Genomic DNA, 16,997 nt, shown 5'->3' with positions numbered 1-16,997 from the left:
AAAAGGACACTCAAACAAAGTGCAACTTATATTGATAAAATGATTACTGTATATGTAACTTGCAGGGTTATTCACTAAAGGGTGAGGAGTTAGGAGAAGGCAGGAGAAGTTGACAACAGGACAACATAGCTGAACTGGAAAGTGAGCTGAATAGGATAATTTTTCCAAATCAGCTTTTGTCCTAGATTGTTCACTTCTCCTGCCTTCTCCAAACTCTTCACCCTTTTGTGAATAACCCTGTAAGTCTTGAACAAATAAACTGATAGTTTAGAACTCATTTTGTTATTACCGTATTAAAATCTTCTTTGGTCCTAGTCTAAGACCAATATACAGAAAAAATGAATTGGCCATAAGCAGTCATCATTTTAATTTCAAGACCAATATACAGAAAAAATGAATTGGCCATAAGCAGTCATAATTTTAATTTCAAGACCAATATACAGAAAAAATGAATTGGCCATAAGCAGTCATAATTTTAATTTCAAGAACACTATGGTGTGATTGAAATTAAAAGTCAAATGTATAATCATGGCTCAAAAAATAAATTATATTAAATTAATTCAAAAGTAAAGATAAACTACATGATGCTCAAAGAGCGTACTTTGCAGAGAATATATAATCTTATTGTTAATCAATAGGGAAAAACGATTTATTAGGTAAAAAAGAAATATGCATTGTATGAAAAATTTCACATGTACTAATTCGCTAAATGACTTCATTCTGAAGAACTGGATTGAAAAATTCAGACGCTAGTGTGGGTGTGAGAATAGATGTTCAAGATAAAAATAAATCACACAATAAACATTCAGCAAAGACTTAAAGGAGAACTATGAGGTGAGTAAAAATCACTCAACCTCATAGTTTGAGCTGACGTGTGACAATTAAACTGTCACACGCCAACTCAATAGATCGGGAAGTGGCGAACACATACCGTCGCTCGCTCACTTCTCGATCATATCCCCTCCCCTCTCCGATCCTCCAGCGCTGACTGGCGGAACGGACGGGGAGGGTACAGCTGGCTCTGCCTCTAGATAGGCAGAGCCAGCTGTCAATCACGCAGCTGGGTGGATCTCCACAGTAATGTCGGGACCCGTCCCAGCTGCGGCGGTCTCAGTATAGCGGTATACTGAGCTTTGGGTCACGAGAGAACGCTAGTTTGTGTCCTCCCGTGACCCTTAGGAGAACTATGGGGGAAAACACTTACCCAATAGTTCTCCTTTAAGTTTGTTGAAAACATTTACTGCAAAGGAGACCCAGTGCCCTCAGTAAATGACTTAGGCACATTCTCTGAGAATCAGGGTCTAGCAACACCCCTGGACATTTATGGCATTGATGAAGACAATTCCCAGGACCTCTTGAACCAGGAACCTCTTCATCTTCATAATTTTTATGGCTGTGAAGGCTATTTTCTGAGTGAATATACAGAAATTGTTACATGATTTTGCTGTATTGCATTATGGACCATTTTAGACCATATTTGTCCATGTGCTTGGTGATCACATCTACTACTACCAAAAGATATGTATTCAGCTAAAGGAAATACTGATTTCTTGAGTTGCTTGAGAGGTAATAGTAGCTCTCAAGCAACCAGAAACTAGTTATCCAGCAACTACCAATCCCCAAGATGGGTAACAGATAACTGGGAGTTCACTGTATTTTAGTGTTGTTTGCATACCAAAGTCATCTATCTGTATGTATGGTCACTCTTTCAATTAAATATTGTTTCTATTTAACCCCTTAAAAACCATTTTGCCACCTGTCCCTGCCTCCCATTTTAACCTTTGGTAGGCAGACTATTTTAGCTATTTTTTACTTCAACTATTTAGCAAAAGGATTTAAAAGGCAGTAAAAGATCCACACGCCATATATTTTATGAAAGCACAGGACCTGTAGAATTAAAATATGATGCTGCTGATTTTATACATCCCATGATAGTTATGCAAATATTTATCAAACCATATTGTATATAAACAAATACACTAAAATCATTATTATTGCCCTTAAACACAACCTAACTAAAACAGTTCTATTTAAATTGAAAGATTAAACTGCTTTGAGTTAATAATTAACAAATATTTGTACATTTAGAATTGTGTAAAATGGTAAAAGTGGAAGGAACACAAAGCTGTAAATAAGCGACTTAAGCTAAAAACCTTGAGATCGGCTGCATCACTTATAAAGAATAAACAATTGTTTAAAGATTGACAGGGGATCCAAAAAGTCAGTTTAAAGCAATTTAAAAACCATGCATTACATGAGTAATGTCTCATAAAGAAAGACCAGTGGAAACATTTGTAGTATAAAACAAAAAGAGAATCCTTTTATGTGTCTTCCTTTTTCAGACTAGTTCCATCTTATCTACAGAAATTATTTTGCATTTTCACTTCAGTTTATTTTTGTGTGAATTACAGGAAAGAAGGAGAAGTTTCAAGTGCGGTTCAAGCGTGCAGAAGGATACCCCATTGACCTCTATTACCTTATGGACTTGTCTTATTCTATGAAAGATGATCTGGAAAATGTGAAGAAGCTTGGAAGTGACATTCAGCAGGTGTTACACAAGGTTACCAAGTCCGTGCGCATAGGTATAACCTAGATCAGAACTTGAAATCAGTGTTCATTTTGACAGCAAATTTCGATTTAGTTTTAGTCATAGTCTTTTGACTAAAATAATATTTAGTTTTAGTCGTATTTTAGTCATCTGAATTGTTTTATTTCTTGTTTTAGTCAACTAAATATCATAAGATTTTATCAAATAAATCTACAGTAGATAGACTCTACAAAAATATAGTGGGTTTAATTAAAGAGTAATTTAAGAATTTCTCTAGAATTTCCAATCTCATTTTATACTCCTGGAGTAAACATCTGTTATTACTTATGGTATTAAGGTTTGAACATGCAATACGGACACAGATTTAACTGTTGTGACATATAACACGTCTTTATTTATCTTAAGATTAGATTAAACTAAGTTTTATAAAGAAATAATAATATTGAGTATTTTCAGCAAAGAACCGGTTATTAGATATGCATTGATTACAACAACTTGCATATGACATTCTTCATTCTTTCAAGCAGAAGTGCAACTCTAAAATATTAGAATGAAAAACTATATTGGCTGTAATGCCATTGCACATATTACCTATTAGCCGCCCATTCTGGATGGAACCAAAACTGGAAGTCCAAAAAGATTAGTTCTGATTGGATCTGGCACTGATCAGATGATTAGATGTGGATGCATTATCTGTTTGTAGATGTCCTTTCAGAGGAGGCTCTAGAGGTTGCGAGGCCTTAGGCGAGATGGTGAGACCCCACATGGGGTTAAACCAGGGTTCTGTGCGGTCTCACAAGCACCAGGGCTCTTCAGGGTCTCACCAGGGCTATGTGGGGTCTCAACAGTCTGGTTAGACCTATCAGAGCCCTGGTGAGACCCCACAGAGTCCTGGTGAGATCCCACAGAGCTCACCAGGGTCTCACTAGGGATCTCTAGGGTGAGGGTCCCACAAGTGCTCTCTAGGGTCCCACCAGGGCTCTATGGAGTGTTACCAGGGAAGGGTGACGTCTCTTCTCATTGGCTGGTGGTTGGAGCTTCAGAAAGTCGAGTGGATATACTGAAGAAACGGATGAGCTCTCAGTTTGACACCGGCAGGGCAAATTAGGTGGCCACAAGGCCATTGGGAGCGCGAGGCCTTAGGCGACCTCCTAATTTGCCTAATTAAAGAGCCGCCTCTGTGTCCTTTGGATTAGATTAGGAAATACACAAAAATGTTTGGGTCACATGAGCATTTCTGTTTATACATGATGGTGGAAGGATATACATTTCACACTGCAGAGAGTCCCTGTACTGCCTTATGTTTTACTCTTACCGACGGAAGAATCACTTTTTCCTCGCCCTAACGTGGGCACATTGTTTTCCCTTCCACTGACCAATAATGTCAGGCATTTTTTTCCACTGACCAATGGAACTGGGTATTCTTCCTCCCACTGACCAATGACACCAGCCATTTTCCTCACGCTGACAGCAGGGAATTTGTTTTACTTTCACTGATGCTAGAGCCACTTTTCCTCCCTTTAATGTTGGAGCATTTTTCCCCCCACTGACTGAAAACACTAGGCCTTTTTCTACCACTGACCAATGACACAGGGTATCTTTTTCCCACTGACCAATTAAATCAGATGTTTTTCCTCCCACTGGCCACCAACAACAGGGCATTTCATTTCTCTCCTATTGAACAATGATGCTGGCTGGGCATGTTTTCTCCCACTGACCACAAACAGTGGGTCATTTATTCTTTCTTACACTGACTGACCTGCAGCAAACATTGTAGTGTATACTGTGCATAAATTCATACTCTATTTAACCATATCTGTTTAAACCATGCCTGATATTCAGTGCTATGTTGCCACGTCAACTTCTTACCGAAGTGCACTGCGAGACACATTATCCCTTCTCTGGGCTGTCCCTATTTAAGAAAGTGTAAAGTTCAGAGGTATGCTCTTGGGCTGATCTGCAGTACAGGTGTCTTCTGCATTCTTTTAGTTGTCCCCATGAGGGTTATAACGGTGCCTGAAGGTGGAGCAGGGTGTTGAGAAGCTGTAGTGAGTCTGGAGCTGCCAATATTGGGTAGTGAATCTTGATATCAGGATCAATGTAATGGATAGCTGGCAGGAGACTCAGAGCACAAGTCTGCTCACATGGATGGCCACAGCCTCAGGTGTACAACTTTGATCAGTTACACTATCCCCCTGTTTTACTGCAGGAGCATGAAGACAGTAGCTGTGTCCCCTGGACATCCATCTGGCCCTCTGCTCCTGCTTAAAGTGATATTAAAGCCAACAAGGTTTTAAACCATCCCAAATGCTGATTAGATCGCTAACAATAGATACTGCTTGATGTTTAAAAGTTTTAGTTTCCTGCAGAATCAGCTCATCCCCTGAGCACTGGCCCTGATATCCTGTTTTATGGTGGCTCCTTTCCTCTGCAAGTATTTGCCTGGTCAGATGGGTTAAAAACCTGTTTCCCCTGCTGCTTTCTGTGGTTATTTCCACTGGCTTGTATGTCCTGTAGTGACCTATGAGCCTCGTGTGAGAAACAGCAGCAGGTGGACCAGGTATTCAAACACTTGGAAGTGTGTGAATACTTGCAGTGGGTAAAGGAGCAGTGAAGTGGTGACTTTTTAAGAACTAGGCCTCTGGAAAGGTAAATCTATTAAGTTATATTTAGCAGGTATGCTGTACAAAAAAGTGACCCAAAGCTGACAGAGTCACTTTAGAGAAAGATAGTAAGACATGAACATTTGACCACAAATCTAAAATCTGACTGGTAAAACTTCCTGTCTAAATAGGTTAGTACATACCATATACCGTAGATATAGTCTACTGCATCTGCTGTATATGGTGCTCTGTATATTGGCTCTTTTTGATACTGTGGTTCAAAAAACAGTTTTGTGTTGTGACCCAGAACACCAGAACATTACATTTTGTAATGTTTACTGTCATATTTATTTATAATATTTATTCGTAATGTTTATGTCATATTAGTCTGCTGTTAGATCAATGAAGGTTGGAATATGATTCGGGTGCTTACTGAATAAAGCAGTAAAAGGACATTATTGATACATAATGGTCAGTTACTCAAAGCTTCTTGTTCCCTGATCAAATAATCTGGCATGTTTCACAAAGTAGATTTTTATCATCTCACACAGGATTATAATTGATTCCCTTCTTTATTTTTACTACAAATCGCACATAAATGCAATAAATAACAAACAATTTACAAAAAAAGTTATGTGAATGCTGCATAACTGCTATCTTCTAGTCTATAACATCTTAGATATAAGTAGAGCACCGTGGAGATGGGCTTGATTGGATAAGGCTTCAATATACAGTATATCTGTTTTTATCACAGCATTGCTAGTTTTGATTATATAATATAATATTGTATTTGATCATCACAGGCTTTGGCTCATTTGTGGATAAGACAGTGTTGCCCTATGTAAACACAGTAGAATCCCAGATGAGGAATCCATGCCAGAAACGGACGGAGCGTTGCCAACCACCCTTCAGCTATCGTAATGTTCTGTCTTTAACTTCAAACCTCACTTTGTTCCAAGAACGAGTCAGTGCAGAGAACATCTCTGGAAACCTGGACTCACCGGAGGGAGGACTTGATGCCATGTTCCAGGCTGCTGTGTGCACAGTAAGTGTCCTAAAAATAGACAACCATGGAAGTTACAGATAAACATTTTAGCTTCGGTGAAGAAGGACCAGGGATTGCAGTGGCAGCAACTGTGGACTGACACCTAAAAAACATGAGACTGCACATAATATTAAGGAAAGACACCAGACTGACAGCACAATTTAAATGGCTTTATAATGGCCATGGTAACACCTTTGGGGTTTAAACAACAATTAAAATGCCATCAATAACTTTATTTAAAAAAAACAACCAGTGGGAACTTATCTGGTCACATATGCTTAAGCTGGTTGGATGACTAGTGAAACATCTTCAAGAAAAATACAGCAAGTCCCGTTGCCTTGACTTATTTTTTACAGATATACCATGACCTGGAGGAATGAGAACCTTCACAGACACTTATTAGTGTGGCATCATCAAACTTTTACTTTGCATTGGTGGGCTTCATAGGAGTTGTGATGTGATGAAAGTCTACACTGTTAATTGATCAAAATGTCAAGTGCGCTAGAAAATATCTGCATTTCATCAAGAATAAATCCCTTTGCAAGCAGACAAACAACTCAAACTAGCCAAACAAAAATATTATCTTAAAGGTAATAATGCCAATATTATGTATCTATAGATCTGCACTTATGGAAAATTGAACCCCATTATAGGTAGTAGAGCTGCCACAAAAACAGACACAGAGGTCCTAGAAATATGAGTAATAATTATGCGGCGCTAAATACCCTGATATCAAATATACAGTGCTAGTAAGTGATCTGAAATTAATATTATAATAAATTAATAAACCAACATGAGTGTAATCAATGCCCTCATTGTTAGAACCAATTTGTAAGAATGACCCTCATACTAATTGCACCAAAAATTAGACTCATTTAATTAGACATGTATTTACAGTGACCAAGCAGACAATAGCTAAAAACTGAGAACTTTACTGCTATACAGTGTTTGGCATCCTTGGATCACTCACTTCCTGCTCGTGGATTTCGATGACTCCCTGTTAACTATGTAACTAACCTAACATGAAGGACTTATTCGGAATCTTTTACACTCCCACCTTCCTCTCCTATCCCTTAAACATTCCTCTGCTCTCCCCTTTTTTTGTTGTTGTTTCCCCTTGGTTCTCATTCCCCTCTTTCTTCTTCCCCATACTATATCCCATAACATAACCTGCCCTACTTCAAGAGGTCAATGAGCGTATGGTTATTCTAATTCAAACTGAATATAATGCTATTTTTGCTCTTAAATGTGCCTCAAGTTGTCTGCCACTTGTTATGATTTTCAGTATATTGTATTTAATTACCTAATGTGTGTACATTGTACCTCCCTTCTCCCATACCAGTATGTTTATTTCTATCTATAAAAAGTCGAGGGCAAGAGGCGGTGTGAATCCAACAAGTTTTTTATATCAAGATTCAAATGTCCCTTCTGATGGGTTTAACTCCCACTACTATAAAAATATTTCAAACAATACTCTTTTTTTGGAGATACCCTAAACAGTAACTCTTTTTCTAATATAAACAAAATATATATTTAATATATATTAAATACATTTTACATACATAAATATACAATTCTAAAAGCAAGTTGGATGGTGGACATAGAAGAAATTACGAATCATGTGTATTATAGCAATGGATCATGGTGTCAACTTTATTAAGTATCATGCCGGAGGTGTTTTTTAGTGTTTTTACAATTGTATGTCAATGGATGTAAAAAGAATTAAAGATATATTTAGCTTATTTATATTAGAAGTATTGTGAGTTTCCATTTAGGGTATCTCCAAAAAAGAGATTATTGTTTGAAATATTTTTTATGTTTACTTCTATCTCTTCATATACTGTTTTGTGTTGTTATATAAAAATAATAAAAAAAACTTATTGAAACAAACAAAAAAAGTAAATTTTGGGGAAACAAAGTGATAGCTTCTACATACACATGTAAGTTATTTTCACAATAGAATGATTGTAAATATTTTATTAATAGATTTCCTGTCTCCAGGGCTGGTGCTGCCACTAGGCAAACTAGGCAGTCTCCTAGGGTGCACTGCTGCCTAGGGCACACTGCTACCTAGGGCACAGCCTTGACCATTCACCCCCCATGGTGCCCCCGTCTATTTTAAATCCCCCGTCTAGCCAAAACTAGAAAAATTCTGCAGGCAACAGGTGGATTTAATTTAATTTGAAATAGCCAATAGCAGGCTGGCTATTGCACCCGCCCACTGAGCAGAGGAGCGTAACTGAGAGACAACTTTCTCTCTCAGGTTCGCTCTCTCTAGTAAACTTAAATTGGATATCTGAAGAATGTTTCTAGTTTTGGCTTCAACGTCCTAGAAAGTGAATGTGTTTTGGTATAAAGTGTTTTTGTGTAGGTTATTGAAGTGTTTAATAATGTCATGACTTTCCATGCTACTTTGTTCTACAAGTAGAAATCTATGTCACTTGTTTGTACTTAATATGTGATCACTAATATACTCCACCCCTTATATCTGTATCATAGGACCACATTGGTTGGAGGAACGTTACACGTCTCTTGGTGTATGCCTCGGATGATGTCTTTCACATGGCAGGAGATGGAAAATTAGCTGGCATTTACATGCCAACAGATGGTCACTGTCACCTAAATGAAAATGGGGAATATTATCAAAGCAATATGTATGTGAGTATAATACTAGACATGAGCACAGCTAAGCTTTCACATTCACTGCTGTTTCCCAACACAGCTGGAACGATTGCATGGTCAGATGTCTGTCAATAAACAGACATAAGGCAAGATGAGAATTTTATCTCTCACACATCTTCCAGGCAGCTGAACCTGGATGGGCCAGATACATTTCTGGGAAGCTCCCTTCACTACCCTTTTCCTGTATTTTAATACCCTACATTACTAGTTCAACTTACAAGTATGTAAAGTGCAGAAAGCCATGGTGTTTTTGCGAAAGATCCTCCAGAGCAGAGATTTGGTCAAGCATGTTATTCTTAGCTTGTTTGCCACCCCTTGAATATTCACTGCATTTAAACCTTTTTTTTCCCGTCTAGCCACATGTCCCAAACTGTCACCATATATTAAATGTATCTGTGCATACAGGATGAAGATACAAAAGAATTAAGCAGTGCATGTATGATACATGTGAAACAAGAGAATAAATACAGCAGCTTCTTGAGCACGTGGGAGGCCCAAACCCCAGGGCTCTCTAATATCCAACTACTGGTTTCCCAAGAAAGTAAAAGTCTGGATCATCCCCTCATGCCTCCCAGAAAAAATGTGCTTTCAGTTATAGGTATCCTCAATGTCAAATAGGGTCTTTGCAGGCTGGCTTTTAGGCTTCTGGGAACAGGTCAACATTTACTTATCAGTAAGCCTTGGTATGTGTGTTAACTGAGCCAAAAGTGCCACATACTAGAGCATATACTCTTTTTTTGTCTTTTTTCGAATATATATATAAAGTGAAATACAGTATATGTGTTTATTTTAGGATTATCCATCTGTGGGACATCTTTCCCAGATCCTCACAGCTGCCAACATCCAGCCTATATTTGCAGTCACAAGCACCGTCCTCACAACCTATCAGGTACATATGTGTTATTCACTAATGCTCTGGGCTTAGCCTTTATTAGTCTTTTACTAGCCAAGCCAGTAAAAGTATAGCTTAGTGGCAAATAGGAGAGAAGCATTAAAAAGAAAAAAGAAAGAAAATCTGATACACCTTGCCACAAAAAGACTGGTAAAACCACCATGAATGTTAAGATTTGTTTTAAGATCTCTCCTCCTCCCTGTGACTCTATAGTGATTCAATTGGCCTATGTGTTTCCCCACACACAATTCCTATGGTTATGGAGGTTTCCAGAGACACAGTGGGGTTATAAGAACATGTGTGGAGGATGCCAAAGAGAATAAGGTGGTAATAGCATCATGGGCATAATGTGACAATGTCAACATGATAAATGGGGGATGATTTTCTCTGCATCTAGACTCATTAGGTACACTGCTATAGTCAACTTCTAAGACGTAGAAACAGGAGTTTCGGGCTTTGTTTTCATTTTTAGATTATTTTTTTTTTAAACTCTGCTTCTTTGCACATTGTTATTTATTATTTATGATATCCTTGCAGGAGCTGAGTGATTTGATTCCTAAATCCGCAGTTGGAGAATTGTCAGAGGATTCCAGCAATGTGGTTAATCTTATATCTCAAGCCTACAATGTAAGTGATTTGTTAAAGGTGATCTCGGAACAGCATAAAAATAAAATATACAGTTCCTGATCATTGTATAATTGGTTTAAAAAGTATAAATATTGTGCTATACACCTTAAATATTATGCATGAATGATCTTCCCATACTGCACCATATCTACCAATTGGAAAAATGCGGCTGGTTAGAATGGGGCTATAGGGACCTGCTTCAGGACTACATGTTCTGGCATCCACTTAGGCTGTACTGTAGTGGGAAATGTTGGGGGCAATTATATGCAGCAATAGAGGTGTAGAAGGTTCTGCAGCACATGCCCCATCATCACCAGTAAATAGAAACTAGAGGTAGGTGATGTCATTCTCTAAGCAAGGGCATTGAAAAATGAATACTAGAATAATGTACATTGCTGCTTATCATGTCCTTGCCTGACCTTTCTGGCTTGCAAGACATGCCTTCTTTGAAGTCCTTTGTTAAAAGCAAGTTGTTCCACTGAGGGGGAAGTTTGGCCTTTGCAGCATCAGTATCTTAAATATTTGTATATCAGGGTATATTTATGTGGTAGACCATATTTTATTGATAACAGATGCAACATGTCACAACAGGGATTGAACATGATTACTCTCGCATCCCAAATCAGCACACGATTAATCTACCCAAGGTTGATGCGTGAATGCTCCATCAGTGGAATCTACATTAGAGTTCATACCAGAGTAATTCCTCTACACCCTTGAGTCTACCATCGTGGTGTTGCAGTTGAAACCAAAATTAATTGGAGAAGATGGTGTTTCTCTCAGTGCTCCTCAACCCACTTCAAATGCTTTTAAGCAGAATATCATATTGTTATATCCCATACACTAAGAGTGTTATATATGATTTGTCTAACCCATACGTTTATTGTGATGTTAACTCCTGTATTCTTGAGTGGCAATATGCTATAATGGCAAGAGACACCCAAAATCTCCAATGTTCATTCACTAAAGGCAATATTTCATACAGCAGATATTGTAAATAGTTTTTTTTAATCTGCTCGCTAAACATGCTAAACAATAATGCCTTTATCAATGGTGACAAAGACCATGCTCAGTAATTTGTTCATATGCTCTGTGCGCCTAGTGACTAATAGATTCTCAGCTTTAATTATGTAATTAACATTTAATCAGGTCAATAATGATTTCTAATTATTTGCTGCACATTTCTTTTTACCTTACAGAGTTTATCCTCCACAGTAAACCTGGAACATGTAAATTTACCAAAAGGAATTCACATCTCTTATGATTCTCACTGCCCTGACTCCGTTACTATGGGACAGCCAAGTGGGCAGTGCTCAGGTGTCAAAATTAATGAAATGGTAAGTGACTTTATGATAACAATTAGGGATGCACCGATACCACTTTTTTAAGGCCGAGTACGAGTACCGATACTTTATTCCAAGTACTCGCCGATACCAATTACCGATACTTTTTCTTAAAGGGACAGGTCACATTTTTTCTAAAGCAATAAAAAATCATGATTTTAGGTCAGTTTCTTAATATTATGAAGAACATTATAACATTATGCAGTTGGTTTGTTCTAGTGTGTGGGGTTTATGCTAAGTATACATCTAATGCTGATATATGTATTGTGTTGCATGGAGTTTAAAACACTGCCAGGGAGAAAGATAAAAGCATGTTATAGCAGGATGGAAGTGGGATGAAGAGTAATGGAATGTTCAGGATTTAAAAGGTCAACCAGAACTGATAGGTTAATACTGTAGTGCTAACTTGCCCAGAGTGGTAATTTCTAACATCACCCTACAACGAAGGCCTGGTTCCTACCTCCTCCGTGCCATGGAGTCTTACTCAATGATTCAAGCTGTGAAAATTAGATCCCTTGTGTTAGGTAGCGGAAGGTGCTTGAACCTGAGGGCTTGACAGCAATCTTAAAGTGACACTAAACTCAGGAGTTAAATCTTAAAAATGAATTCAATTACCTTAACTAATAATACAAATGTATCTTATTTGTGTATCGCTTATCTGTAGATCCTCAAATCATCTCTGAATTGGTGCCAACACTGTCCTTCCTTCTGGAGGGGGGCTACTTTTGTTCCCCATGGTTCCTGTGTGCGTTGTAAAGTAGCCAACATTCCAAGCTCCCTCCCGTGATGAACTACAATATCATGTTTAGTTTACCAATTTGTATTGAAACTATAGTCTATCATGTGAGCGAGCTTGGAGTGGTGACTAGTTTACAACACATGGGGAAGAAAAGTAGCCACCTTCCAGAAGGAAGGAGAGCAATTATGCAGCACCAATTCAGAGATGATTTGAGGATCTATAGCTGAGTGATACACAAATAAGATACATTTTTGATAATAGTTATAAGGTACTTAAATGCATTTTTAAGATTAAACTCCTGAGTTTACTGTCACTTTAACATGGAGTTCCCATGAAATCTACAGAGCTGGTGGTTGGCACAGGCAACTAAAATCTATAACATTATCAGCTCTGGGTAGAATGGCCATTTCCTGTATGTAGGAGAATATCATATAAAGATCCAATCTATAAGGCATGATACTGTGTGTTTCCTTGCAGGTAGATTTTGATGTGACAATATGGATAGATGAGAAGATGTGCCAGGATGGGAAACAGAGCTTCCATCTTAGGGTGCTAGGATTCAGTGAGGAGCTGAGTGTGGATGTTGAACCTTTATGTGAGTGTAACTGTAACGACGAAGAGATTTTATCCAACCACTGCAGTCAGGGTCTTGGGAACTACAGCTGTGGAGTTTGCAGGTAATTAAGAATGCTTATTTCACTCTCCTTAGCTGCATGACTATGGACAACATTTATACTTACTTTATACATTAATATTCAGACACAAATTTGTGCTGTAAACTCAACCAAAAGCAACACAATAGGGAATAGGTTACCCATAGAGAAGTAGTAGGTTAATTGTATTAATTGATTATTATTATTTTTTACTTGTTTAATTTTTATTTATTTTATCATTTTTTACTTGTTATACATTTTTATTTCTTTAAAAATATTTTTCACTTCACTTTATTGCTAACACACAGGAGGAAACAAGCCCCTGTGTGATTGCATTTGGAGGTGACAGGTTCTCTTTATTGAACCTGTCACCTCCAATACAGGAGTTCTAGCACCGCACTGAGCTGGACCTCTTCTGACAGCTGATATGAGAAGGCTGCGAGTGCAGCTCTCCCGTCTCAGTGTTCACACGGAGCAAAGCGGAGAACGTAGCTGGGACCTGGCTCTAGCGCTCCACCACTGTCCTAAAATCATTAGTCTGTATTGTTTTAGAAAAACTGTCACATGACAATAAACAAAAATGTATCAGTACTCGTACTTGTAAGTACTCGGCAAGTACCAGTACTCGTACTCGCAAAACAGGTATCTGTGCAGCCCTTTATTTCTATTTATAAAAACAAAATCGTACATTAAAACAGAGATGCAAAAATCCCAGGAGCTCCGTGTGCGCCTTACAAATCACAGCTGCCTTCTAATTTTAGAATTTTCCTCTAGTCTAGTCTTGGAGCTCAAAAGTATCCGTACATGTACTCGTACTTGTACAGAGTACTGTACTTGGTATCTGTGCAACCTTACTTAATGCAATCTTCTTTTTGCAGCTGCATGGATGGGCATAAAGGAAAACTTTGCGAATGTCCAAAGAACAAGTATGACTCAGACGAAGACTGTATAATGGGTGGCTCACTGCTGCCCTGTAATGGGCGTGGAAGGTGTCAGTGCGGACAATGCACATGTAACAAACATTTTCGGGGAACGTTTTGCGAATGTGATGATACCAGCTGTGAAAGACATGATGGTCAGCTTTGTGGAGGTATTTTAAAATCCAGCTACAAATAAAAAAAAAAACAAATGTCAGTCAATGAAAATTAGTAATTCAATTATTATTATTATTATTACATAGTATTTATATAGCACCAACCGTTTGCGCAGCGCTTTACAATATAAGGAAGACATAACAGTTACAATACAATTCAAGACAAGATTAAGGAAAGGTAAGGAGGGCCCTGCCCCTGAGGGCTTACAATCTAAAAGAGGAGGGGGAAATGATACATGAGGAGGGAGCTGTGTGGGAATGAATTATGTGAGAATGTGAAGGTTCAGTGGTTAGGTCAATGAAGATGTATGTGAGTCAGCAAGGCAGATAAAGTCATGCATTCCAGTAGTGTGGTAAAATGTGCATATTACTGCTCGTTAACACAAGGCAACAAGGTGAATCTGGTCTAATGGCAGATATACTGTATATTGATAAGGAAATCTATATTCAATTCTGCTTTCTTGTTCAGGTCTCTCTAGAGGGGTCTGCAGCTGTGGCAACTGCAAATGCAACTCAAACTTCACAGGCAACGCCTGCGAATGCAGCACAGACACCAGAGACTGTGAGACAGGCGGAAATACATGCAATGGTCATGGAATCTGTAAATGTAACAAATGTATCTGTGAAAATGGATACCAATCCAGTGACAAGTGTAAGGACTGCTTTCAGTGCAAGACTCGATGCCAGATACACAGGTAAGATTGTTGGCATTACTGGTGTGACGATCCATTTTTTGCACTCATTGATTAAAGGGGGATGTTTGTCACAATATACAGTATAATCTTGTCTAATATAGAATAAGTATAACCTAGTAACACTATTGTAGCCCCCATCATCTTCTGTGATGTGGCTACTAGACATATAGTGATTGCCAGAGCTGTAGTCAGACAGGCTGGATTGTATTTGGCATTTATCTGGTTAATTCCAGGTGTTCTGGCATTGATTGTACCTACCTGGGTGGAGTGTGACTCCTGCAGTGTGGGACAGCCAATGAGGAGCACTGTGAGTGTGTGTGCTGTTCACCAGCCGATCACTGGGGCTCTCTCAACCAGTGTTGCATGCTGGGCAGGTGCATATAAACTGGAGGGATTTGCCATGTGCTCAGTTCTAGTCTTGCTCCAGCCATGAATTTTTACACAATTTTAAAGGGGTTCTAAAACCTCCCGGTTTTTTTGCCTATATCTACTGCTACCAAGCAGTAGATATAGGCAAACAGTTTTAAAAAAACCCCCCGCTATAACAGCGGTTTAAACTTACCTTTTTATCTTTGCGCGCTCCCATCTGAGAAAATGAAACTGCATGCGCAGTTCACATTCTCGGCCTGGAGACGAGCAGAGACGCAAGGTAAGTCTATGGACGCGTGCACACACCGCGGGATCGGAAGTGCCTGCAAGCAGAGAGGAGTTTGTCTGTGAAGGTCCCATAATGGCCTAAAGAGCCCTCCACGACTGCCAGCCCTTAACCTTTTGGCTTCGGAACTGTCTCTTTTGTCCATATACTTACTGTACTTAGACGTGCTGTGACAACGCCAGAAGAGTATGCTAACCTGTTTACACCAAGGTGTGTTTACCTCAGGTATTGGAAAGGAAGGTGATGCAAGGGCCACTTGACCTGTGCACTCTGTTAAAGCGGAAACTCCAGCCTTACCTTCAGTCTTGCAGAGTTGTAGCGGCTCCTCTCCGGCACTGAAATTGCTTCCTCTGATTTCACTGCACTCTGTGAGCTTCTCACAATGTGCATTAGAAGCTGCAGCAAGTCAGAGAGAGCCTGTTTCATTTCCTGGCTGAAGGATGTCCAGCATCGTCTGGCCCTTGTCTTCCCAGCCAGATTGCCCTGGGCCACCTCTTTAATTAATTAGATTTCAGTTCTTTCAAATATGGAGGCTCAGAATCACATGTGGCCATTACCTAGGGCAGTCTTCCTGCTAATGCAGTGTGCCTAGGAATGCCCACTCCTCTATATTGGCACCCACCAATCAAGGCACTGTAATATTTGCAGAACTCTGCCTAAGCCCCAGCCCACTGCTTTTGAGAGAAGTACTAAGGCAGGGCGCTGTGATGTTTTTAAGAATCTGTGTATAGCGCCCTGTCTGTCCCACCTACCAGCCATAATTCTGCCTTTATGCATAGAGAACCGCACAGACCTAGTGATGATATCACTGGATCTAAAATATGGTATGTAAAACAGAAAGGTTTTATTTAAGAATTTAAAAAGCATGATGACGACGGGATAGAAGAGGAAACAGGGAAAGCAAATAAAAGTAGATTAAACACCTTTAAAGGAGAACTTCGGGCAAAAGTGTTCTTAACCCTTGTAGTGGGGCTCCCCCTGCACTGCAAGCGTTAAGTGCTTCATTTGGTCTAGGTGCTAAAAAAAAATAATTCAAATTAACAAAACAAAAAAGGTATACTCACCCTACCTGCCGGGTCAGCTGCCAGCTTCTCCAGTCACTGAAGCCTCTCTCTTCCTATGCAGCAGCCTTGCAATGTTCCTCAGCGTCCTCATGTCTATACAATGTGTATACTGTAGAACAGTGGTTCTCAACCTGTGTAACCCCAGGACCCACATTTGTCCTCGGTCATTTAGTCACGACCTAAGTCGCACAGCAGTGGAACACACGGCAGAGTGGGCTGCTGTGCTGTGACGGAGCTCCATCCATACGTGCATTGCTTGTACAGCTCCCATGCCAACCCTGTAGAGGTGCCATGAGCCAGAATGTGACGTTACTCCAGTCCAGTAGAAAGGCATCATGGCACACTCACAAACCAGCAT

At 39.3% G+C, this 16,997-nt stretch overlaps 1 protein-coding gene across 1 annotated transcript in view; it reads left to right on the top strand.

Annotated features, from left to right (window-relative positions):
- ITGB7 (integrin subunit beta 7) overlaps nt 1–16,997 on the top strand; it is a 42,336-nt gene that overhangs the window by 19,239 nt on the left and 6,100 nt on the right. The window contains exons 4-12 of the mRNA XM_018556203.1: nt 2,412–2,582; nt 5,955–6,196; nt 8,696–8,854; nt 9,672–9,767; nt 10,308–10,397; nt 11,597–11,738; nt 12,961–13,156; nt 14,011–14,222; nt 14,695–14,920. Of these exons, the coding sequence (XP_018411705.1) occupies nt 2,412–2,582; nt 5,955–6,196; nt 8,696–8,854; nt 9,672–9,767; nt 10,308–10,397; nt 11,597–11,738; nt 12,961–13,156; nt 14,011–14,222; nt 14,695–14,920 (1,534 nt within the window). The remainder of the gene's footprint in view (nt 1–2,411; nt 2,583–5,954; nt 6,197–8,695; nt 8,855–9,671; nt 9,768–10,307; nt 10,398–11,596; nt 11,739–12,960; nt 13,157–14,010; nt 14,223–14,694; nt 14,921–16,997) is intronic.

The sequence above is a fragment of the Nanorana parkeri genome, unplaced genomic scaffold, assembly GCF_000935625.1.
Source record: "Nanorana parkeri isolate BGI_ZX_2015 unplaced genomic scaffold, ASM93562v1 scaffold228, whole genome shotgun sequence".
Lineage (NCBI taxonomy): Eukaryota > Metazoa > Chordata > Amphibia > Anura > Dicroglossidae > Nanorana > Nanorana parkeri.
Note: the sequence above shows the minus strand (reverse complement) of the source record. Positions and strands in the feature narration are given on the sequence as shown.